Source organism: Anarrhichthys ocellatus, unplaced genomic scaffold (assembly GCF_004355925.1).
Source record: "Anarrhichthys ocellatus isolate YVR2014 unplaced genomic scaffold, GSC_Weel_1.0 scaffold2, whole genome shotgun sequence".
Classification (NCBI taxonomy): Eukaryota; Metazoa; Chordata; class Actinopteri; order Perciformes; family Anarhichadidae; genus Anarrhichthys; species Anarrhichthys ocellatus.
This window is the reverse complement of record NW_022280032.1, coordinates 15957036-15980582: the sequence shown is the minus strand read 5'-3', so window position 1 is coordinate 15980582 and position 23547 is coordinate 15957036. Positions and strand designations below refer to the sequence as shown.

The window sequence follows — 23547 nt, the reverse complement described above, 5'->3', positions numbered from 1 at the left end:
TGTGTCCACAAGCACCTCCTCCATCTCTCTGAACTGGACCCCACCTCGGGGTGAGGTGTTCAAGTACAGGTTGGAGTGGCATAATGGTGGAGCGCTCATGACCGTTGCCACCAACAATACCTTTGCCGTGCTCTCAGACCTAATCCCTGGCACTAACTACACAATCTCAGTCATTGCCGTCGCCGGAGACAATAAGACAGAAGGACACCCTCACACGCTCACCTCAGCCACAAGTAAGCCACGCTAACCCTATTTAACATTACCAAATTAAACATGCACATTTGTGATAAAAGTTGCTCAAGAGGTTTCCTATTTACACATTCCCATTGGTAAATGTAATGTAAGAACATGCTGGAAAGCTGTAAACAACCCGTTGTATTGTATGTATTCCCCTCATCTTGTGTTTTCTTTTTGTTGCAAAATTCAAAGCAGATAATTGATAAATGTTTATTTCTATAAGAAATTTTGTAAGACACATCATGAATGGATATTGTACTTTTTTTTTTCACAATGCAAAGACAAGTAACCAAACCCACCATTTACTTCTTTATTGTACAGGGCCTGAAAAGCCTCAGGACATTATGGTTACAGCACGAGGAACCAATTACCTGAACATCAGCTGGACTTTGCCTTTTGGGAGAGTTGATCACTACGTGGTGACCATCTCAGATGAAAGGCAGAATTATTTGGATAGCATCACAACAGCAGTCACCACAGCCTCCTTTACTGATTTACATCCTGGGATATTAGTTTTCATCAATGTGACCGCTGTAGCTGGGGACTTCAATAATATGTCTAATCTGTCTTCATTTGCCACTGGTAAGTTTAATACCCTTATTGTTATTGATGAATGATTGTGTTTTCACATCCGGTGCAGCTCGATGTAAGAGTTGTACTTCTACTAATATTTGCAATATGATGTAGTTTTTTTTAAATGGTTTAAACCATTAAAACCAATCAGACATGAAAAACAACAGAAACACAAGTAGTAAGTGCATGTCCGCCTGTTATTCCTTTTAGAGCCCACACCTCCTGGTTTCATCATCATCAGTCAGGGAACATACTCGCTTCATCTGAAGTGGGCGACTCCTGCTCTGATGGAAGGTGCTCCATACATCAGCTACCATATCACCTACCAGCCAGAGGGTGGCGAAGTGCAAACTACAAGCGCCTTGGTCAATACCACAGAGCTATCCGCTCTTTCGTCTGGAACTTCCTACAATATAACTGTAAAAACAGTTGGACCCCAGAATTTGAAGAGCACGGCCGTCCATAATTCTGCTTTCACCCGTAAGCACAATGGGGAGAAACTAAAGGATGTAACAGTGACAGGAGTGACACAATTCATGTTGTAGTTTTTCCAATATTTGCACAACAACCCTTTGTTTTACCGAGCCAGCGCCTGAGAATATTACCGTATAACATGTATTATAAATATATCAAATTACTCATTTAATTAATTTTTATTAACATTACCCTTGTTTGTCATTTTTCTAGTGCCCAACCCTGTGCTGAACCTTACTGCTAGCCCTAAGTCCACCACCTCAATAAAAGTGATATGGTCAGCCCCCCTGGATGCCAAGTTGTATTACAAATACCTGGTTCAAACCTATAATACTACAGGAGAACTGTTTAACACAACAGTCAGCAATAACAGCACTGATGTAACCGAGCTGGAGCCAGGAACTCGATACAATATCAATGTCATGACGATGGCAGCAGAGGGAAGTGTATCCACGGTGGAACAGACATTCAGTTACACAAGTAAGGCCTTACATTTAAACATGAATTTATGGATGAAGCATAAATGGATTCTGTACTATCAGAGACATCATATATACTCAAAACAATTAAGCATACCACAAACATGTACAATACCCTTTTTCTATTCTGGTCTTTGGTCTTGCATAACCCTCTGTTGTATTTGCTACAGTGCCCAAAGCAGTGACCAACCTTACAATGGAGGACGTGAACACAACGTTCATCCGGCTGTCGTGGCGCAGACAAAGTGATCATAAGCCTTCCTACTCCTACCTGGTGAAAGCTCTCCAGGACGCCATGGTGGTTCAGAATGAATCAACTGAGACTGAGACTTACACCTTCTACAATCTGACCCCTGGAAAATTGTACACTTTTGATGTATTTACCGTCATAGAAGGGGTCAAGTCCACAGTGGAAAGCACTCAAAGTCACGCAAGTACGTCTTCAAAGCTTCTGAAATGTGTTTTTTTTAATATAAACATAAACGTTGTCGCAGGTTAGAGAGATGAACGTGCTTAATTGCAATCAGTCAAAAAGAAATACCAAAACACAATCATGTATTGACTGGGTCAATATCCCATTGACCAATGCTGGCAGCTTGTTTCCATATATTAGGTGAATGTGCAATAATTGGTCCAATGTTAGTCAAGTAAAAGTGTTTTAAAGGAACAGATAACAGAATATATTTAGTGTTGTATGGTGGTACTACTCTTTTCTCCAAGTTTAGCCATGGTACAGTCCCCTCTTTCAAACAGTGCTTTGTGTGAAGAATCAATAGAGTGCCCATTACAGTTATGCCACAAATAATAAAAGCGGAAAATACAGGTTTGAAAATATAAATCAGGATTTCTCTGTGCCATCACATTAACAACCAGAAGTAATTCTTTCAAGTGTAATTTTGTTCAGTATACACTCAAATGTGTATTGCAATACAACTAACAATTATTCTCTTAACCCTGTGTTTTTTGTCAAGTTAATTGTTCAGGCAGACCTAAACTAAGGATTTTCTAAATGTACATTACATACAATTTAAATCGTTTTTTACAGAGCCTGAAGCAGTTTCTGACATCATGGCCATAGGAAGCACAACTACCATGTCAGTGAGCTGGACACCAGCAGTTGGACAGGTGGACTCCTACACTGCACTGCTCTACAGAGACAGCCACTTGGAAAACAGCACAGACCTGAGCAACGCTACTGTGAAGAAACAGTTTCCGGACCTGACACCAGGAGTGTTTTACTGTGTGGCAGTGGTCACCAAAAGTGGACCTTTAGAGAGCAGAAAGTCAAGTGTTTGCAACGCAACTTGTGAGTTACATCAACATCATGACCTATAAACCTGCATATTACACATACAATATACTGTGTATTCTCTTTAGAAATGCCTGTAGCGTTTTAAAACAGCATTCCTTCTCCTGTTCAGTTCCCAATCCTCCCGGCCCCATCATGGTGGAGTCTCAGACTGTGAAGTCCATTAACTTCACCTGGTCCTCTCCAGAGGGCATGGACCATGATCAGTACAACTTCAGTGTGTCCAGCTTTAACGGTTCCTTTCTGATCCGAAACTACTGGTTCCTGCTGAATAACCTCCAGTCTGGAAGCTCCAGCAATATCTTTGTTGTTACTGTAGGCGTGTTGAACTATGAGAGCACTGCAGTGACTGCAGAAAACTATACCCGTGAGTTTGATTAACATGTCACACCAGGGTTATTACTTTTATTATTTATTTATTTTTCTCAAGTTTGTCTTAGTGTTTGTTTGTACTTTATTTAGTCATCTTTTTACAAATTTTATGTTTGAGTTTTGTTGTTTATCATTATTGTTATATTATTATTTTTGTGATATGGTGACCGTGACAGGTTCCACAAAGATATTTTGTATATGTTTGCAAGCAGTAAGTAGTATTTGCCAACAAATATTAATGCTTTGTAAAAGAAATACTATATTAACAGTTTCTTAATCTGTTTTAAGTAAAAATGCTGAATCAAAAAGGTTAACACAATACTTTAATTTTACTTTTACATTTTTGAACTCCTGTAATCTTATTTTTTATTTATGATAGTAACCTTTGTACACAAACAATCTGACAGATTCTGACATTAATAGTGATTATTTAACTGCTTTATGAGCCAGATGGGTTTTATCAAATCAAGAAAATTGACGTATTGAGCACATAATAACTTATTATTGACTTCCAGACGCTTATTTTTTTTAATGCTTATAGGGTTAACCCCTCATGCCACATTTATACTATTTTGCCCAAATCTGACACGTGAAACACATACGTGTTCTGCATATTTAATGTTTCCCTCTTTCTAATTTTCTCAGGACCGTATCCTGTAACCATGCTGAGACAGACAGAAATCACCACAAATGCAGTGACCTTGGAGTGGGAACAGCCCGAGAACACATCTCACTACTCATATCTTTTGGAGACCACAAATGGCTCCTTTAGTAAATCTGAAGTTGTCTTGAATAAACACAATGCAACAATCACTGGACTTCTCTCTGGGAGCAACTACAGCTTCACTGTCACCACACAGACAGCAGATGGCACTCAGGCAGCTCCTGTGACAGTGTCCTATTTTACACGTACGTATATCCTACCCAAGATGCTGTCTCTACAATGGAAAAATTACCTAAAATATCCCCAAACTAAATGAGCACCTAAAGTCAATAACAATTAAACGCAACACATTGAATTTGTAATATTACTTTAGGTTTTAGCTGTATCTGTAGTACTGAGGAGTGCTGCATGTTTGATAGATTGCTTGATGTTGATCCAAACTCTTTCTGCTCTGTTTGTAGGTCCATACAGTATCGGAGGGTTGGAACCTGAAACCTTAAACACAACTGCTGTACGTCTGGTTTGGATGAAACCACTGGAGTACAAGAGTGAATACACATATCGGGTAAAGACAACAGGCTGCGGCTCCCAAAACACAACCCTTGCAGGAGAAGTCGCAGAGATTTCCGCGCTCACCCCTGGGACCGACTGCACCTTCTGCGTTTTTGTCAGGGCAGCGGATGACATCGAGGGGCAAGCAAGGTGCACCTCGCAGTACACTGGTAAGCCTATTACCTGTCATTTCTGTTTGTTTCAAATTGTCAAGGTGGTTGATCAGCTTTAATCCTTCCTCCTCTGCACATTAACAGAGCCTGAGGCAGTGCAACCAAGCATCTCCAGCTGGGGCTCCAATAGTTCAATCCTGGTGTCATGGGCCAAACCTCTTGGGAAAGTGAAGCATTATAAGGTTTATCTTAACAGCACGTCCACGGCTTCAGAGGGGGTCATGCTGGATTCTACCAATACCTCCTTTCTGTTTCACAACTTGTCCGCTGGAAGGGTTTACACTGCTGTGGTAACCAGATTCAGTGGACCCTTCAATGCGTCATCTGACTTCATTACTAATGCAACCTGTAAGTATGATACATTTGTTAGATTTACAGTAATTCACATCTAATGTATCAAACAACAACTAATTGCATATACTTAACAACATTTTTGAAGTTTTCCATAGCATACTGTAAAGTTGTTTTGGGTTATTTTTGGATTGCCTATTCTTCAGTCATCCATTGTTTTTTATTAAATTAACTTAACTTAACTTTGAAGCTTGTGTGACATTTGGAATCCACACCAGTGAGATATTGTCCGCTTTCATTTTTTTCTAATCACTGTGTCATCACGTGGCACTCTGCAGCTGATACTCAAAGTTTGATGGTGCTTTCAAGGACCTGATGCACAATGACATGATAACCGTCGCTTCTCTGGCTTCACACAGGTTACACAGGACAATAATACAAGAAGAAAATTAAAATTAAATTAAATTTGCTCCGCTGTTATTGGCAGAAGAAATCTTATGACTGTAAGTCAATATATTGTAATAATGTGACTGTTTCACAAATGACTACGGTTGCTCATCAGCAACCATCAGCCAACTGTTTGTCAGAGTTTCAATAATTGCACGTGGATGAAAACAAAGCTTCTCCCAAAAGTTAACGGAATATTTACTGTGATGGTTTCCATGGTTAAGGGGAAATGAGGAAAACTGAACTGTTATGGTGTGCTTTGGAAAATGACCTGCAGTACTGGAAAATCTTTTGTATACGTAATAGAAAACCTTTATTTTGGTTACTCTGGTGTTGAAGTGTAATTGCTCCCCTCCAGTCCCTAACCCTCCCGGGCCGATTGACGTCCTGACGCAGACGACCAGCTACATTGACATCAGGTGGAAGGAAGCACCTCTGATGACGGATGCAATGTTCCACTACCATTTGACCAAGTCATCACCCCAGGGAGAAGAACACAACACTACCACCTACACCAATCATACTTTCACCTCCCTGCTTTCTGGGACTTCCTACAACTTCTCCGTAGCAACAGTGGGTGCGATGGGTTTTAAGAGTGAGAAGGTTCAGATCAACATGGTCACTACAAGTAAGGGTTTTATTTATGTAACCGACATGCAAGTACTGTCATGTTTCACCTTTACTGTCTACTAACATTTACATCTCTCAAATTTCTTTTAAACAATCAGGACCGTTGAGTGTTAAGTCTCTTACGGCTTCTACAGAAGAGGAGAGCATCACTGTCATGTGGGCTGTACCTGATGAATACAAGGACAGCTATCGTTACAATGTGACCTGGCAAAGCTCAGATGGGACCATTAGGGATAGAATAGTAGAAAAAAATACGTATAATATTGTGAACCTGGTTCCTGGCAAACAATATCGCATAACTGTCACCACAGAGACCTCTGATGGAACCAAAGGTGCTGCAAGATGGATTTCCAACTGCACAAGTATGGTCAAAACAGCTTCATTATTTCATATAGACTTGTTGCAATCAGATATTTTCAAATGATATTGTCCTATAACTGAGCACACAGGAAAATTGGGGAACAATGCTGTCGTTTCCCTGTTGTGATTTTCCTGAAAAGCATTTTTGTTTGATGCTGCAGATGCAAGCCCGGTGAAAGACTTGGAATGTAAAAGTCTGAACACAACAAACGCGCAAGTCATCCTGTCCTGGAATAAACCCATTGGCCAACACTCTGACTTTAAGGTCACTGTAAACGATGGCGAGATCATCAACTCGACAAGCACCTGCTGTCGTCATACTGTGTCCAACCTTCGTCACAAAACTAAATACAATCTGGCAGTGGAGACTCAGAGCTGTGGACCACCCAGCACCCCTGTGTCTCTTGACTGCTGGACAGGCATCACAAGTAGGATATTATGTTTCATGATTGACAAAACTTTTCCATGTAAATAATATGTATTTGAGTAAAACTTTGTCAAAACCAAATCTTTTATTTTTCCTTTTTCCCCCTAAAGATCCACCCATTCCAGTGAACTATAAGTTATTTGTGTTGGTGAGCTCCAGTACATACAACAAGTTCACCCTTCAGATCAAAAGCGGCCTGCTGAACAGCATCAATGGGCCAATCACACATATTGGGGTGCTGGTGACAAATGCTCTCCCTGGTTGGTTTCTTTTTAATGTCAGGGAGTGTTGTAATTATATCATAAACCATTAGTGCTGAAGTGACGATGAGCTGTTCATTTGTTTCATATGATAAAGACGTTAGAACTCATAACAAGAACCTTTCTGTCAAAAGCCAATTGCAGTAATGCCTGTCCTTCCAGGTAACACTTCTGATTTCACAAAGTACGTGGGGAAAACGTATAAACAGTGGCAGGAAAAGGATACTCCAGTATACATGGCAACAGTTGTAGAGAACATCTTCCATTCACACAGTGGAGTGAGCCAACGGGACATAGAAATAGGAGACGAATCCAAATGGAACGGCTACACTAATGGTGCTTTGATGGCCAATGGAATATACCAGTAAGAACACAAACAATATTGTGAATGAATCTGTGTGCAGAAGCAAATAGCATGATTTAGTAACTTCTCGATGATATAATTTTAATTAAGATAGTCAGAGAGTAGGAACAAATAAAATAAAAAAAGCAAGTCAAAGTGTGATATGTGTGTAAATCTCTTAACTGATATGTTTAATCCTGCAGATATGCTATCGTGCTGTACACCAGTCTGACTCTTCAAAACGGCTTAGTGAATGGTGAAGTGTCACTGTTGAGTATAACAAACTTCTGTACTGCTTTTGCACTCCCACAGGACCCAGGTACCACATCATTCAGACCCTAAGGTGTTGCTATTAAATGCTCCCATAATGAGAGGAAAGGATAACTGGCCTCTTTCTTTGTCTTCCTGTCTTAATCTTTGTCAACATTTTAGCTGTCATTGGCATTGCTGTCGGAGCAACATTGGGAATTTTTTGCATTCTCTTCATCATCCTCATTGGCTTCATTATCTACTGGAAAAGGTTCGTCATCGTCATCAGTGATAGAAAAAGACTTAGTTTCATAGTGTACACGACTCAACTCTAAACTCTTTGTTCGTGTACTTTAGGGTATCCAACAAAGAATCGTCAGACATCCAGATTCATTCCATGAGGTGAGGTTTTTTAACATGTTATCATAAGTTTAAAGTAAATGGACAACAATTGTTTCCATAAAAGTTGGTCAACATTGTTTTTTTTCTCTTTCTTTCTCCAGAGCCAAAGTGTAAGTATAATCATGAAGTATGATCCGATCTGTCAAGTGTTACACATTTTGACAAAAAGCACAACTCGTGACTCTGTTCTGACCTCTGGTGTGCATTTGAGCAGAAGTGTGGCTGTGAGGGTGGAGGAGTACGAGGCTTACTACAAGAAGCAGAAAGCAGACTCAAACTGTGGCTTTGCTGAAGAGTTTGAGGTAAAACATCACCTTAATATTCAAGGGGTCCTGGTATATAATTTGGCCTTTTTATAGTAGGCAGTTATATTTGATCGTCATTAGGAGCTAAGTCAAAATAATGTCCAATATAATAAGATATAGATTTAATCATCTAATTAATAATTTGTCTGTGTCAATGTGATTTTTCAAATTTTTGTGATTGTGCATCCTTACTAATATTAAGTTGCTCTTTTTTTTTGGTACTTCATATGCACCAGATTTTGGGCATGAAGTGAGTTGTCCAATCATCAATCGCACTTTTTTTCCTTTCTTTTAAAAGGACCTTAAGCCTGTTGGTACAGCTCAGTCGAAAACAAACGCTGAGAGACCGGAGAACAAATCCAAGAACCGCTACAACAACGTGCATCCATGTGAGTAACCTTGAACCAATCCACCTGCTGCTTTCAACTATAACACTCCACACTCTTTAAACTACATCATCACTGCATCAACTGTCATTATCCCATTTTTAACTGGATTCCATTTTTATCAAAATGATCACACATGGTCACACATCACTGCATCCATACCTTCATTTCATTTACCCTCTTTTCTCACCTCCTAGATGACTCCTCTAGGGTGAAACTCTCTATTATCCATGGGAGTCCATATGATGACTACATCAATGCTAACTACATGCCGGTGCGTACTGACACTCTTTAAAACAGCTCTCTGCCTCAGTCATCGCTTCACTATCAATAAACTCCCTTCTGAACAACATAACTGCTCATTCTTTTGCTTCACGCCTTAATGATACTCAAACTACACCACCTCCAACCAAAGGGATTTTTGAAACACTTGAGAACCTCCTAGAAACCTGGATGGACATTTGTGTTATGTGTCCGGGTTTTTGTTTTATTTGACAGGGTTTCAACTCCAGGAAGGAGTATATCGCTGCTCAGGGTCCTTTGCCCACCACAGTCAGCGAGTTCTGGAGGATGATCTGGGAGAAGAACGTACAGACTCTGGTCATGCTGACACGCTGTAATGAACAGGGACGAGTGAGTAGCAGTGACACACACACACCTCATGTCTTCCTCAGTGTTAGCCGTCATACTGTTGTGAATGTCTCATCCTTAATGGGATCACTAACCATGAACGCATCCTTCATGTTAGAGAAATTGCGCACCATCATCAACATCTGTTTGTCTCCCTCTTTAAGTGAAGATATTAATGTAAAGCAGTAACATGCATACAAACATGTGAAAAGACAATTATATCAAACGTATGATACAATTCCACATCTCACACTGTGTATTCTTAAACATTTTGAATGGGTTGAAGCAAAAAATAGCCAAGTCAATGCATTAAAGGTGTCTTTTTAAATATAACCTAAAACTAGCAGTACGGCTGATTGACAGAAATACCAAAGTGTTGCCTTGCTGGTTTGAAATGCTCTTAATATGAAAAACAAAGTTTTCTCTTTAAAATGTATAGGTACTGTTAATACTGGTGTTTTTAAATGTAATGTAGCTTTCTGTATTCTAATTATGAATTCTGAGTACTGTGAGTCTGTTACAACGAAACAATTGTCTTTCGTTTCCAGGTGAAATGCGAGCAATACTGGGATCATGGCACCAAGCACTTTGAAAACATTACTGTGACAACAACCTCTGAAATAGAACTTGAAGACTGGACCATCAGGGACTTTGACATTAAAAATGTGAGTGGTGAGATGCTACATATGCCAACGAAAAAATATTTTTTTTTGGGGGGGGGGGGGGGGGGGGGAAATATGAACACAGTAAACGACATCACCTATCAGTGCTTATTTAACACCTTTAGTTTGGAATACGTACAGCCAAACCAACTCTATAAGTTAACTAACAACACCCTACTGAACCCTTGTTAAAAATATGAGTCTGATTCTTTGCAACCGATAAATTGCAATGTAAAAACAGTATTACTTGTCAATAATAGTGAAAATGTCTTTCTCTGAATGAAAGCCTGTGTCTGTAAATTAATTGAAATATTGAATTCATATACATTTTCAAGAATCCGTACACGTTGATTTCTTAGTCGCAACTATTTTGAGTTTCTGTGCCTGTTTGTCCTTTAGGTAAAAACAGCAGAGACCCGTTCGGTACGTCACTTCCACTTCACAGCCTGGCCAGATCACGGAGTGCCACAAACCACAGAGCTCCTCATCAGCTTCAGACACTTGGTCAGAGAGCACATGGAACAATACTCCAGACACTCTCCTACTGTTGTCCACTGCAGGTCCGACACACACACACACACGCACGCACACACACACATACACATTTTTACCTTCAATTCTATACAACAGAAACTATGATAAGATTAATCTGATATTCTTTCCCTCACCCCCTCCTTGTCTGTGCGTCTACGTTGTCTACACTCAGTGCTGGCGTTGGACGCACAGGTACCCTCATAGCCATCGACCGTTTGATCTTCCAGATTGAAAGGGAAAATATTGTGGACGTGTACGGCATCGTCCACGATCTGCGCATGCACCGGCCCCTTATGGTGCAGACAGAGGTGGGACACAGTCACATACGTTTTTTGTTACAATTGTCACACTGCACATGTTGTTTGAAATATGTGAAGAGTTCATAAAGCATGCTGCACCTCAGTGAACGTTTTATATTTGATATCCCTGCAGGACCAGTATGTGTTCTTAAACCAGTGTGCTGTGGACATCATCAGATCAAGAACTGGAACCAATGTGGATCTAATCTACCAAAACAGTGCTGCACTCTCTATTTATGAGAACATGGATCCAAAAACAGGGTTCCCCAAAGGCGGACCATACTATAATGCATAGGCCCGAGAAAACACTCAGGTCTTCTACTTCTCTCTTTATGCTTAGCAAGAAAATGAGCAGACATTTGCAAAAGGAACGCTTTTAAGTGATTGCGCTATATTTATTTTTTATAACTGTCACGCTTTTTTTTTAAGAATCTTGTAGCTTTCTGGATTCAAACCCTTATTTTGGGGGTATTTATTAGTTGAAAATGTTGAATGTTTGATAAAGAAGGGAGCTGTATATGGAGATACAACCGGGGACATAATCACTGACCAATAATATTTGGATTATTTGTGAACTTTGGTCAAACATAAGATCTTTTTCTCTCTCTCTCTCTTATAACCGCAGCTTTTTGTATTGCTCAGTTTCTAGTTCAGCTTGTTTACTACTGTATATGATTTACAGATGATGACGTTTTCTGCTCAGGTAATATGTTGGATGCTGTATAGATATTATTACAGACACTTTTGATAAAGAACATCTTTTAATTTTGAACCTTCGGATTTGCCTTGTACAAACAATTGCGGGTATGAATACTATGTGCCTTTTTAAACCCTGTATGCTTTAGTGCCAGTAGGTGGCACTCCATTGTTTTAGTCTTAAACTGAAAAAGGCAAACAGGGACTATTTTGATATTGCCTTATTACAGAAACCTTAAGTTTGTCAGAACGTCCAATCAATTATTTTTGAACCTCTTAAGCAAATTTGAAACGTGCAATGTCTTCTAATGAAGGAGTTTTGTTTGTTTGTTGTAGAGACTTTTGTATGTGAATGCACTGTAGTGAATAATGCACTGGATGCATTTGTCTTTCTCTACACTGTCCACTTTTTTAACCGTACAGATATTTTCGTATCCTTGATTACATTCTGGCCAGTGCTTTGTGAAACTGTTTTGCTAACACTTTGCTCTTCGCCCAACATTCGTATTTTACAATTTTACTGAGGTAATTTTATTCTTTTGATTAAAGAGATGGATCGCAAAAAACAAAAGCTCAGGAACTTAAAACAATGACAGCTGAACATTTTGCTGGGGAGGTATCCGTACTGTACAAGTGTGTCCTTTGAAGAAGGTCACACGGCCCGTTGTTTTTGTTTTGTTCATGTCCTTCTCTACATTGTACATTCCTCTAAGAAACAACCATGTTATGTCACTTCCTGCCGCATATCTGGTCTGTCTGTGATATTGAAATCACCAGAGAAGAGCTCAGCATTTTCCATGAGGCAGGCACGCTTTTTTTAAAAGGATATTTAATGTGTGGTTAGTCTGTAGATATTTTTGAATAATGTCCATTGAAAGCACTTAATGAAAACAGGCAAATAGTCACACAGTTGTAGGATGTTTTTTAAATGCTTTATGAGATGCTTGCTGGTACAATGCAAATAAATGTAAAAGGAGACAGGATTTAATATTTGTCTACCCTTGAATCTGTAAAACTATGGGATTAAAGATGTTGCTATGTTTTTACCCCACATTTGTGTACGGCTATGTGGTGTGTGGTTTGAATCAGTGTGTGAACCCTCTCATTTACTAGAACCCAACAAGCTTTTTACTCTCACCTAATGCAATCTTGTTTTTTGATAGTCATACTTTTTTGAAATTTGTGTTCATGTTGTAAGAAGCAAATGTGGATTTTTTTTTTTCAAATTGTATAAAATGCGCTCTCAGGAAATTCTTAGCATCTTTAGTTAATCTTACAGGTTTTAAGTTATGTGTTCTTCCATGGATTTAGCAACACCTTGAGGGTGTTGGTATATTGAGATGGTTGATAGATATAAATATTATATATTATTAACAAACAGTGGGTTTCTTACAAAGATTAAAGTTATGTTTCTCTCCATCCTTGTGTAAACGTCTGTCTTAGCTAGACTATGGTGATCATAGTCAACATAATCATGGTCATTTACAGATTTGGCTTGTAAGATATACGGAGATATATTTTAAACTCATAGGACTCATCACTGCACATTGTAAAATCTGGTAGTTGGTGTTCATTTGCTATGTGTAGGATGAAGAATTGGTACTTTTTAAAATAAAACCAATCTATGTACATAATTCCTCAGATCGCCATTTGGAAAAACCTTTTTATCTGGTAAGAATTCACAGGGCCAATGATACATCAAGCTTTGATATTTAATAATCTGTCTCCATCTCTCAACGACAAGACAAACTTAATTCAGCCTAATCCTTAACATGCTTATTTATTGTTGATTCAGAATATTAGGTTTATTTTATAAAGAGTAATTCAGTTCAATAACATTTTATAAACTAAGCTGATTGCAAAAAAATCAAATTCAAGTGCAATTTTAATAGTCGACGAACTCCAGATTTCCCTTTTCCAGTTGGAATCACGTGGCCCGTAGTTAAGTGTGAGGAATATAAAACACACTAAGTATTCTCTGTCTCTGTTTATAGTTGCATGCAGTTTTTCCTATTAATTAACAATTTCCTGTATTTTTAGGTGTTACATTTTCTAGCTGGCTGAAAGTTAAAACCATTTTATGACAGTTTTCGGCTCAAATGAATCCCTCGGTGTCAAATATGTGTCAGGTGTTCTGCAGCTAATTACCCATAATTGTAATCAGCTGGTGCCGTTACATTTTACAACCATTTTGTATTGTAGCTAACGTTAGTTGTGGAAGAGTTCAATATGTTAAACTTAACAGGACCAATACACCTTAACCTAAACATTTAGCAAATATGTTTATTTCAAAGAAATATAACAAATATATTTATTTGTTTAACTCTCGATAAAATCAATAACGCTGCTTTTACATGTAGTCCAATCTGATGCTGATGTCAGACAGCATATTGTATTATCTGTGTTGTGTATCATTTTACAAGATACAATCATTAAAAACAAATCCTTGCACAATCGGTGTGACAGCTACACAAGACGCTGCACGGCTGATACCTTCGTTGTGAAATATAGTTTCTGAATTATTTCAGGCAAATGGAAAGATCAAAAAGAAGCAAATAATAGAATATGCTGCATTCTGCAGAGGAGGACTGAGCTGGTACACCTCTGCATTATTCAGACTTTGAGGTTGTAGGTAGCTAAGTGCACCCTCAAAGGATGAATAAGTCATACATTTCTGTTTCTTAAAGTAAAAGCCTTATACACAGAGACTTTTTACAGCTCACATCAGGCCTACACTGGGGGGGTTATGGTGCAATATGGAGGTGTTTTTCAGGGCAATCCTTTTCACACAGAGGGCACTCCTGGCATGGTGGTACTATAACATTTTCTCAGCGTGTTGGCTCAGTAAGCTGAGCTGTAAACATTTTTCTCACTCATCATCCTTATTTCATGTCTCTCAGATCAATAAATTGGATCTCAAAATAGATGTGGCATTTGAATGTCTTTTTCTTGCTATGCTGTGCGTTGCAGAGAGACGTCAGAAATCCAACCTGCGAATAGAAAATCAAAATAGGACAAAAAATAACTGGGTGATCCCAATTTAATGATGTGTTCAAATGCGTATGTGACAGTAGATCCACCATGATTGAGACGATATTTCTTTTTTTGTTTGTTTGCTGTCTTTTGAACCATAAAAAACAGCCAAAAATTAGGAATAGGGAATTGTGCCCGATTAAGTAGAATAACACACAACCACACATCTATGCAGGGTTCTTGCATCGACCTTCTTATCTGCAACCGTAAGGTGTAACCCATATGTTAATGCAACAGTAATAATAATCCAATCACATAAGAAAGACAGGGGCCATTGTGCTGCCCAACCACACTTGGGTCAAAAGCTGACCACTATAAAAGGAGTTCTCCTTCTTCCTTGGCTGGCATGGCTGCTTTTTGGTTTTGATTACGTCAGCCTTTTGTTTTTACACGCAGGCTACATTACTGTCTTTGTCTTTCCATGTTTGTTGCGTTCTTTTTGGTTACTTTTAAAATAAATGCCCATTATTACTTTTAATCTGGTCTGGTCTACCATTTGTGCTGCAGCCTTTGCGTCGGGCTGTAACAGTATGCATGACTTTTACTTCTAATGGAGTACTTTCACATTGTGTAGTGTTACATTTAAGATACAAATCTTTATACTTTATGCACCACTGTGAGATACAGTTCTTTATTCAAGATGTTTCTATCCAGTTTGAGGCTTTAACATGTTGAATGATGATCTTGACAAGTTGTAAATACTCTACAACATCACAAACAATTGAGCTTAAATACTTCCTGTGTGATAATAAATGTATGATAAGTTATCATAGAAGTGCTTCATCTCCATGGTTAACGTCTACACAGAAACACGCAGCAGGTGTCGTACGCTGCTGCCGCCACAGGTGTCGCCGTGGCTCCCTTGTGTAGCAGCAGCAGCAGCAGCAGCAGCAGCCAGATGAACCGCAGCAGCAGGATCCAGTCCGCTCCACACTCTCCATGTTGAAACTTCTCCTCCAGCCGACCACAACCGTCCCCCTCGATCCAGCCATCTCACACGGTCCCGTGCTATGACGCTGGGCAGAGAAGGAGGCTCGGGCACAACTGCATGAGCGACGCTCTGGTCCACACCGTGAGTTTAACGTTACATTTAACGGCTCTCTTTACTACATGACGCCGACGCGTCGAGGGACACTGAACTCGCTATTTTTAGCGGACGGGGCTTGTGTTTCTTCAACTAACGTACGTTGGATGTGCTAACGTACGCTAGCTAGCGGAGCTCGGATAGCATTGACTGGTACATGTAGGAGGATTTTACGGTAATTTGAGTGTCGTAACGTGGCATTATTTGGAGGAATTTGGTCAGTGGCGATAGTAACATTATCTGCGTCTGTGCGGCGTGCCGTGTGGTCGGGTAGTGGCACATCTTACAAGCTAGCTGCGTAAAGTAAACCCTCATCACCACGTAAAGTAGACCCTCATCACCACGTTAGCACACCGGACCCCATGCGGCTGCATCTCGGCTGTCACTTGTTTGAATGGCAACCGTGAAACGTAGCCGATGTCTCGGGTGCTCGTGTCAAGGAGCGCTACCACACCCCCCCCACCCGTGGGTCTCCCTAATATTCATTGGTTTCACCATCCTGCCATCACCCGCTTCAAGTGTAACGGAATTGGTAAACTGGACCCATCAAAAATGGATAACGTTAACTGTTATCCCATATAACAAGAGGAATAATCATAGTATTCAATGCTTCTTAAAGGAATCGTAGTACCGGTACATCGTCGAAATTCCATGCAGGGCGCGACGTGTAGGATGCAGTGTGTAGCGACATAATGCAGCGTGCACATGACTCTAAAGCGTTGTGAGGCTGGTAGACATTTAAATGTATATATTCAGGCCGAGACATCCCGGTTAAACTCCAGTTTCCGGTGTAATGCCAAAGCTATAACCTTTGACACGTTCTTTACCAGCACATCATGATATGTCAACATCTGCAGAGACCTTTCTCAATTACTATTTAGAGCACTAGGTAATATTGATTTATTTGTGTTTTATAGATTATACAAAACTAAGCAAAAAACAGCCTTAATGATATCACTTACTAGAAATGAGGTGTTGTGATTAGAACTAGACTGATAAATTGGGCAACATTGTCTTATTGCAGACATATTGGTACCAGCGTATATGTCACTAGATAATTAACAAGACATTACAGTACAGAAATACCTGTAAATGTTTAAGGACATTTAAAAAACGTGTCCATGACATAGCTTGCCTACCAGACAGTACTGAGGAATTCATTTTTCAACTTGATCAGTACATATCTAAGTCACAACAAAAAAAGCTCATTTAAGGGATCCTTATCAAAAATGTTTGTTCATTTTATGTGTTTATGGAAAAAAAAACGATCAACTTCTTTATCATTATCAGATTTTTTTTAAACTCACAAATACTAACATTGGTGTCGGCCATACGTCCAGTATGGGTCAGACTGAACTTGTAGTATTCGATATCTTGACGAGATAATGACTAAATGTGGAGATTTAACGATGCCACTTGGCCTCATCCATCTCTGTCTATTCCCAGTGCCGATAAAGATAGAAGAGCTCATCATCTTTAATCGCGTGGTATTATGTGGAGTCGGGCTTTGCTGAAGAAGAGAATAGCACAGAAGTGCACTTTAGTTAATAGTTTTAAAGGTTATTGGAATGTGTCACTCAAAATACAAAAAAATAAAAAATAATAACAGCTGACAAGAAGGCTATCCAAGAGGAAATGATTACCGGAGTGCTGGAAGTGAAATGTCAGGTGATGTTTGGGAAAATTGCAGCTGACTGAGAAAAGACAGTTTAACAGTCATCCTCTTGTTCCCCACTTTCTCTTTTTGTCAAAGCTCTGTCAAGTCCTTGCTTTGTTGTCTCCGTGTTTCTGCGATCTGTCTGTACTTTCAACTGACTCCATTTTTCAGAGTGGGTCATACGAAGCAACGAAGGCCCGATATACAGTGTTATAGCACTCTCTGTCAGACTGGCACCGGACAAAGATTGATCTCATATTGAACGAGCGTAATATGCCGGACTGCAAGTGGTGTCAATAGCGGGGATGGAAACGCATCAGGCTTTTGAAGGTGACTGGAATAGAAGTAGGTCATGAGATCAATACCGACAGTCTGCTCCTATTTGCACACCTGGTTTTAATCAAGTCTGTGTTTAAATACTCTATGTCTAATGCCCTTCATTTCAGCCTTAATCCTCCATAACCAAACAAATCAATGTCTATTACATTTTTCCTGAGCTTTTCCAACGCGGGCTATATTTTATGATGATTGGGGGGAAGTCCGAAGTCTTGTCTGACCACGTGTGACGGTCTACCTTCCGCTAATCAGGTGGCGAAATTTAATGGTGTTGGTCCCTAAGCCTATCAACTCGAGCTGTGGCTTTGCTCTGCCATGAATGACAAATTGGGAGAGAGGAGCAGTGAATGAAGGGAAGAGGATGAAGGGCGGTGAGAAGGTGAAGAGCTGTTTGAGCTGTTGCTGTGGGTGGTTAGTGCTGTTGTTTTCTTTTTAAATCGTTGCTTTTTCTAGCAGAAAGACACGGCAACAGATGTCCCAACTTCCATGCTGTGCTCTGAGAAATACTCAATAGGAGAAGCAACCCGCTGGCTTGTTGTTTAAGACGCTATCTGTAGAGTCTCTGGTTTGTGTCCAGCTGGGGACCTTTGTCACATGTCCTCCCCCCCCCATCATCTCTACTCTAGTCTCTAATATCCACTGTAAGAAGACATACATAGAAGCCCAACCATTGGGGAATTTATTGCCAAATCTTTCTTCAAACCAGGTTGACTCTTACTTTACTGGACTTCCTGTTCATTCAACAGGTTGGAGAATCACTGCTTTATTTTTAGACCAGATGTTGTGTCGGAGCTGTAATGACGTTTATTTGTTCCTCTTCATGATTCAGACGTTTGTTTGACTGACTAAATGTATTCAAAGCTGACTGTTCTGAGTTGTTGTTGTCGTCTAATCATGTAATTCTCCGGCTTCTGCAATATTCCACCTTGTGCTCTGTGTGTCTACCCTCTTCATGCACACTGCCATGGCCACTGATAATATTTAATCTCAAATGGCAATGATAAGTGAAGCTTTTTTTCAGAATTTCAAAGTACAAAATATCAGTACAAGGAGGAAATAATGTACCAAAGCAGTTTCTAAGCAGGTAATATAGTCAAAGATAGTGTCACCTCACTCTATTAAAAAACAGAAACTTGATTGTCCGCATGTGACAAGTATAAAAAGTCATTTTCCCAGAGATACTGAGGCCTATAAACTAGTAGTTTGAATGCGACTGCTGTTAACAATGGAAGCGTTCTACTCCAGACTTTGATAAATGGCTTAATGCACTTCCAGTTCCCTTGAGATATAAATGCTTTCCCCGACGCCTACTGGGGGAAACTAGGTTAATACTGCTCCATATTGAATCTGTCTCCCTGCCTCCAGAGAGCAAAGGCACTTTTAGAATCCTCTATTGTGCCAAGATTCCCTTCTCCTTCTTTGGTCTCGCAGAGTGTTTTTGTCCAAAGTTACTAAACAGCTGTAAGTTGGCCTTTAGGTCTAAAAACGGGTCCCTTTCCCACAGAATGGAACCTCATCTGTGTAAACACGATACAACAGTGCTGCCATGCTCATGGTTATGATATAACTGCATCATTAAATTCAACAAGAGTATACTACAGCATCAACTAGTGCATACTACACAGTGGAGCCAACATTCGAGGCATTATTTGTAGATATCACACATTACATAATAGGACATATTAGCTTTTCTTATGACGCCAGCATTGTGACACCCTGCAGTGTCTGGAAAGTACCGTAGTCGTTTGTTTTAGTAGCAGATTAATCTGGGGAAGCAGCTTTCCCTGTTCTTATTACAAAAGTGTGACAAAGATAAACAGTTACTGTTAAAGACATCTGAAACCATATTTATGACTCGGACGCAAAAAGAGAAACATTTCTGTACCTCACAGTTCCTCATTCTTTGTCTCTTGCTTACCGCGCGTGCGCACACACACACTCTCACTCTCTTAGGGTTTGTGGCTAACCTCCTGACCCCTTGACATGTGTCTAGGCTGCTGAGTGTATTTATAGAGAAGGTTTAACACCGTAGATCCACGGCTCTTCTTTTAACACAGGCGGTGGCGGTTAGAGTGTTGTCTCACGGTAGCTAGCGCCTCTGCAATCGATATCCACCGCTCACTCATCTCCAGCTTAACGTATGGAGCTACTGCTCGTGCAAATGCTGCCAGCTTTACTCTGAACCCAAAAGATTCACACGCTGCATTAATTTGACTTGTGGCAATTGAAACGCTCTCAATCTTGCATGTTTGGTGTACATGGAATAGCTACATCGTTGTGTTAATAGATGTTATGAGAGTATTCAGACTGCGGGCTCTACTTTGTTCAGTTTTTTGCTAATTACTTACTTTACAAGTAGGCAAAGGCACACGTACTGTATGTCCTTGTCACAATCTACATTTGTTTAGTTCTGAGCGGCTGGCCTTGCACAGGGACCTCGTCCAGTCCTTGAGAGTGAGGGACGCTGTGGACGCCCTGTGTCAAGTGCTGATAATCTGCAGTTCCAGGGGATAAGCTGCAGTGTCGGTGTTGAGTTGACAGCTGGGATGTTTTACTTTTATTACATTGAGTGTTTTATTATGAGAGAGTTGATGCTGAGAGGCTAGATTACGTCATGGGCTTAATGTCAGCCTGTAAAAGCCCTCTTTGGCTGGTCATTATGGTGCTCTGTGCGGACAAATCTGTAGCCATCAATGTAGGGTCACAACTTTTGCCTCAGAAAATGAAGACCCAAGTGTCGGCATCGTATTCCTGAGGCTGTGTAGCGTGTTTTCCTAATGGAGTAGTCAGGTGAGAGGAGAAAGTAACAAACGTGTTAAGCGATACTTGTGACTCATAGTCGTTGCTGCCTTTGCCAAGAAAGCAAGAAACACCTCAAGCTTTAAAGAAAGACCTCGGGTTTCAGAGCATGGAGGGTTTCCATGACATGGGACCATCCTCTGACACTCACCCCCTGTATGTGAAGGGGTTTTAACTTTGACTTTTACCCACAATTCTATTCCAACAGTGACCAAGTGTCACACAGGAAACAAATCAAAAATGCTCAGGGACACTTCTTAAACAGTTGCTGCAGCATTTATTTCAACGTGCGCCCGTCCTCCAGTGTTTGTGACTCCTTGCTTTGTGCATTTCAAACTCTCTTTTGTGCTCCGATAAACACGTCCTAGATAAACAGAAGATTATGTTTTTGTTTATGCAGCAATGCTTACAGTCTGTTGCTGTTTTTGGCATTTAACTTTCTTTTCGAGGTTGATCAGTGTCACCTTGAAATCAAGCTTATGGCTTTGGTTCAATAGTGGCTCCACCAGCCTTTTTGTAAACTGGGGACGTTATAAATGATGGTGTCTCTCTTTTATTTATTTATTTTTTTACTTCCTACTTTGAACCAGACATTGAAATATAAGGAATGTCCTCAAATGTGCAGAGGAATACCCATATGCTACGTATTTATTTTTCTGTGTACATGCACTGGTGCATGAAATATGAAGAAATTCTGAATGTTAGACCGTTAATATAAATTGAGCTTGAACTTTCCCTTTAATAATCCTCAAAGCATCGAGTGAAATACCTTCTGTCTTGTCCGCCTGTGCACTGTTAGCGTCCTCTTTAGCGCCACAACATTATCAGTTACAAATGAGTTTTTCACTGCGTGAGAACATGGACGTGTGGCGGGAGAGAGTGTGTAAAGTGTCGATTGCGTGAATCTCACGGTCAATGCGTGAAGGTTGGCAGCCTTGAACTTTTGTGCACCGGCGCATGTAGAGCCGAGAATTCCGTGCGCAGCTCAAAATTGACCGTGCATGTGTACATGGTATTTCAAGCCCTGATATCTGACATGTAATCCAGTGCTCACCATATGTAAAATGTCAAGCAGTGGGAAGCACCACAACGTGAAGCGGATTATTGGTGGATCTGATTTGGTCCACGGCTTTTCTCGTGTCCTAGGTTGAACTCGGGTCAGACACTACCAATGGAGGGAACTGAAAATAGACTGTATTTGGTACTTCTGTGAGGTTCAGTAGAACCACATCATACCTATGACTCCTAACTCTGTTGTCTCCTTGCAGACTATAACTCTCACCAGGCTGCTTCTCAGTTCTGCTTCAGGTCAGAATCATTCAATGAACAACCCGGCGATCACAGCCTGATTCAAACACCTGGCCGCCCACGGCCCCAGTTTACTTGTGAAGATGAACTGCCATTCAAGGTTAATATTTTGGTAATTATTATACAGAATGTCAAGTACAACACTAATGTCACGTATTGCTTATGTTTACAACAAGATCGATTTTAATAGTTGTGCTTTAAGGCTCAGACAATACTTTAAAAGTCTTCTATGAAAGTAGCGTAGAGCAGTGCGTTATCACTAATAAACATGTAAATATGTGTGATACGATACAGACACGTTTTACATTTATTGAGTGTATCTTAAGCTGCAGGGAGAACTCATCCAGTTAAATGTAAAAGGCACTCCTCTACTGTGTTTGTTTACTTTGCATTACAACCTTTTTCTTAATACAGATTTACAGATTTTTTTTTTTTTATTAATTGTTAAAATAATACATTTCACACCAGTAACTTGGTAAAAAATAAACACAATTCAAGTGTAAAACGTTTTAATCCAGCAACAAATTGGTCAAAATTCAAACAGGGATTACAATTCCAGCAGATGATGTATATACTGTAGTATACAAACGGAATTGAATTGAATAGACACTATTGCCAACAATACCCGATCTAGACATTTTTACTTCATATTTGGCTTTTAATCTACCTTCACTGCAGAACCATGTGTGACCTGCTTCAGATTACATTAAGATGAATAACCCGTGGATAGAGAAGGAAGTGAAGTTTGTTTTTATCAGATGTTGCACCGTTTTAATCGGATATTGTTTTAAATGAGATTGCCAAAGGAGGTGAACATTTTGCACAACACTAATCAAACACTGTAGAAGGACAGATGTGAAAGTGCAAGGACTGTGTATCACATTCATGTTTGGGGTTATTTTGAATGGATCAATAAAACCACGTGTCACAATGCCAGCCAGTTGTTATCAGTTTAGCCTCAGTGTAAAGCCACTACTATACTCCCAGTTGGAGCATATACTTCTTGCATCATGGTAATATCCTCACCCTTCCCTATTGTTTCCCTTAATCGAGCCAGAGACGCAGCTATAAATCAGTGGGCAGGATCTGGCCTGGTCCCCTCCTACGAGTCAGTCTTGGCTCTCTGCTGGGAAAGTTGGCCAGCTCTCTGTGTTCAGATATAAATGTTACTTGGTTGCATGCTTGCAAAGCGGCATGAACAGCGCTGGTTATACAATATGCATGTGGCAGAGTTAAACCCATCTATAACCATATAGTCTTCACTTAGAGGGCTAGTGTGGCTAATTGTTCCCCAGCTGTGTTTCATTTGGCCCCGTTACATGAAGCTACGAGTACAATTTGAGTGTAAAGACTAGGAGCCTCTGCAGGAGGTGATCGTGTTGTATATCAGCTATCACAGGGCAGAGCGCTTTCTGCATGCCCGGCTCTGGGCGTCACAAAAATCTATTTATAGAGTAATGCATCGAGGGAAATCCATGTTTTTGTTGTTGTTGTTGTTTTTTTGGTGAGCAATTGGTATGTTGTTTGACAGCATTGTGACGGTAGAAAGGAATACAGGTCATGTGGGGAATGCAAC

General features: G+C 40.1%; 2 protein-coding genes across 4 annotated transcripts in view; both read left to right on the top strand.

Annotated features, from left to right (window-relative positions):
* Nucleotides 1-12805, top strand: part of LOC116392281 (receptor-type tyrosine-protein phosphatase eta-like) — a 29410-nt gene extending 16605 nt beyond the window's left edge. The window contains exons 7-32 of the mRNA XM_031863600.1: nt 559-819; nt 1021-1290; nt 1498-1764; nt 1934-2197; nt 2809-3069; nt 3185-3439; nt 4090-4353; nt 4570-4830; nt 4918-5181; nt 5930-6199; nt 6300-6563; nt 6723-6989; nt 7099-7248; nt 7411-7612; nt 7795-7910; nt 8024-8111; nt 8198-8242; nt 8344-8352; nt 8457-8544; nt 8846-8936; nt 9131-9207; nt 9432-9566; nt 10112-10228; nt 10625-10785; nt 10932-11067; nt 11192-12805. Coding sequence (XP_031719460.1) covers nt 559-819; nt 1021-1290; nt 1498-1764; nt 1934-2197; nt 2809-3069; nt 3185-3439; nt 4090-4353; nt 4570-4830; nt 4918-5181; nt 5930-6199; nt 6300-6563; nt 6723-6989; nt 7099-7248; nt 7411-7612; nt 7795-7910; nt 8024-8111; nt 8198-8242; nt 8344-8352; nt 8457-8544; nt 8846-8936; nt 9131-9207; nt 9432-9566; nt 10112-10228; nt 10625-10785; nt 10932-11067; nt 11192-11353 — 4745 coding nt within the window. The 3' untranslated portion in view covers nt 11354-12805. The remainder of the gene's footprint in view (nt 1-558; nt 820-1020; nt 1291-1497; nt 1765-1933; nt 2198-2808; nt 3070-3184; nt 3440-4089; nt 4354-4569; nt 4831-4917; nt 5182-5929; nt 6200-6299; nt 6564-6722; nt 6990-7098; nt 7249-7410; nt 7613-7794; nt 7911-8023; nt 8112-8197; nt 8243-8343; nt 8353-8456; nt 8545-8845; nt 8937-9130; nt 9208-9431; nt 9567-10111; nt 10229-10624; nt 10786-10931; nt 11068-11191) is intronic.
* Nucleotides 12806-15653: 2848 nt separating this feature from the next.
* osbpl5 (oxysterol binding protein-like 5) overlaps nt 15654-23547 on the top strand; it is a 42954-nt gene continuing 35060 nt past the window's right edge. The window contains exons 1-2 of one of the 3 annotated variants that reach the window (XM_031858993.1): nt 15654-15859; nt 17700-22071. The gene's annotated coding sequence lies outside the window, so the exon portion shown is untranslated. Of the gene's footprint in view, nt 22072-23547 lie in introns of all 3 variants that reach the window. The other 2 variants (XM_031858972.1, XM_031858982.1) reach the window with 2 other exon arrangements.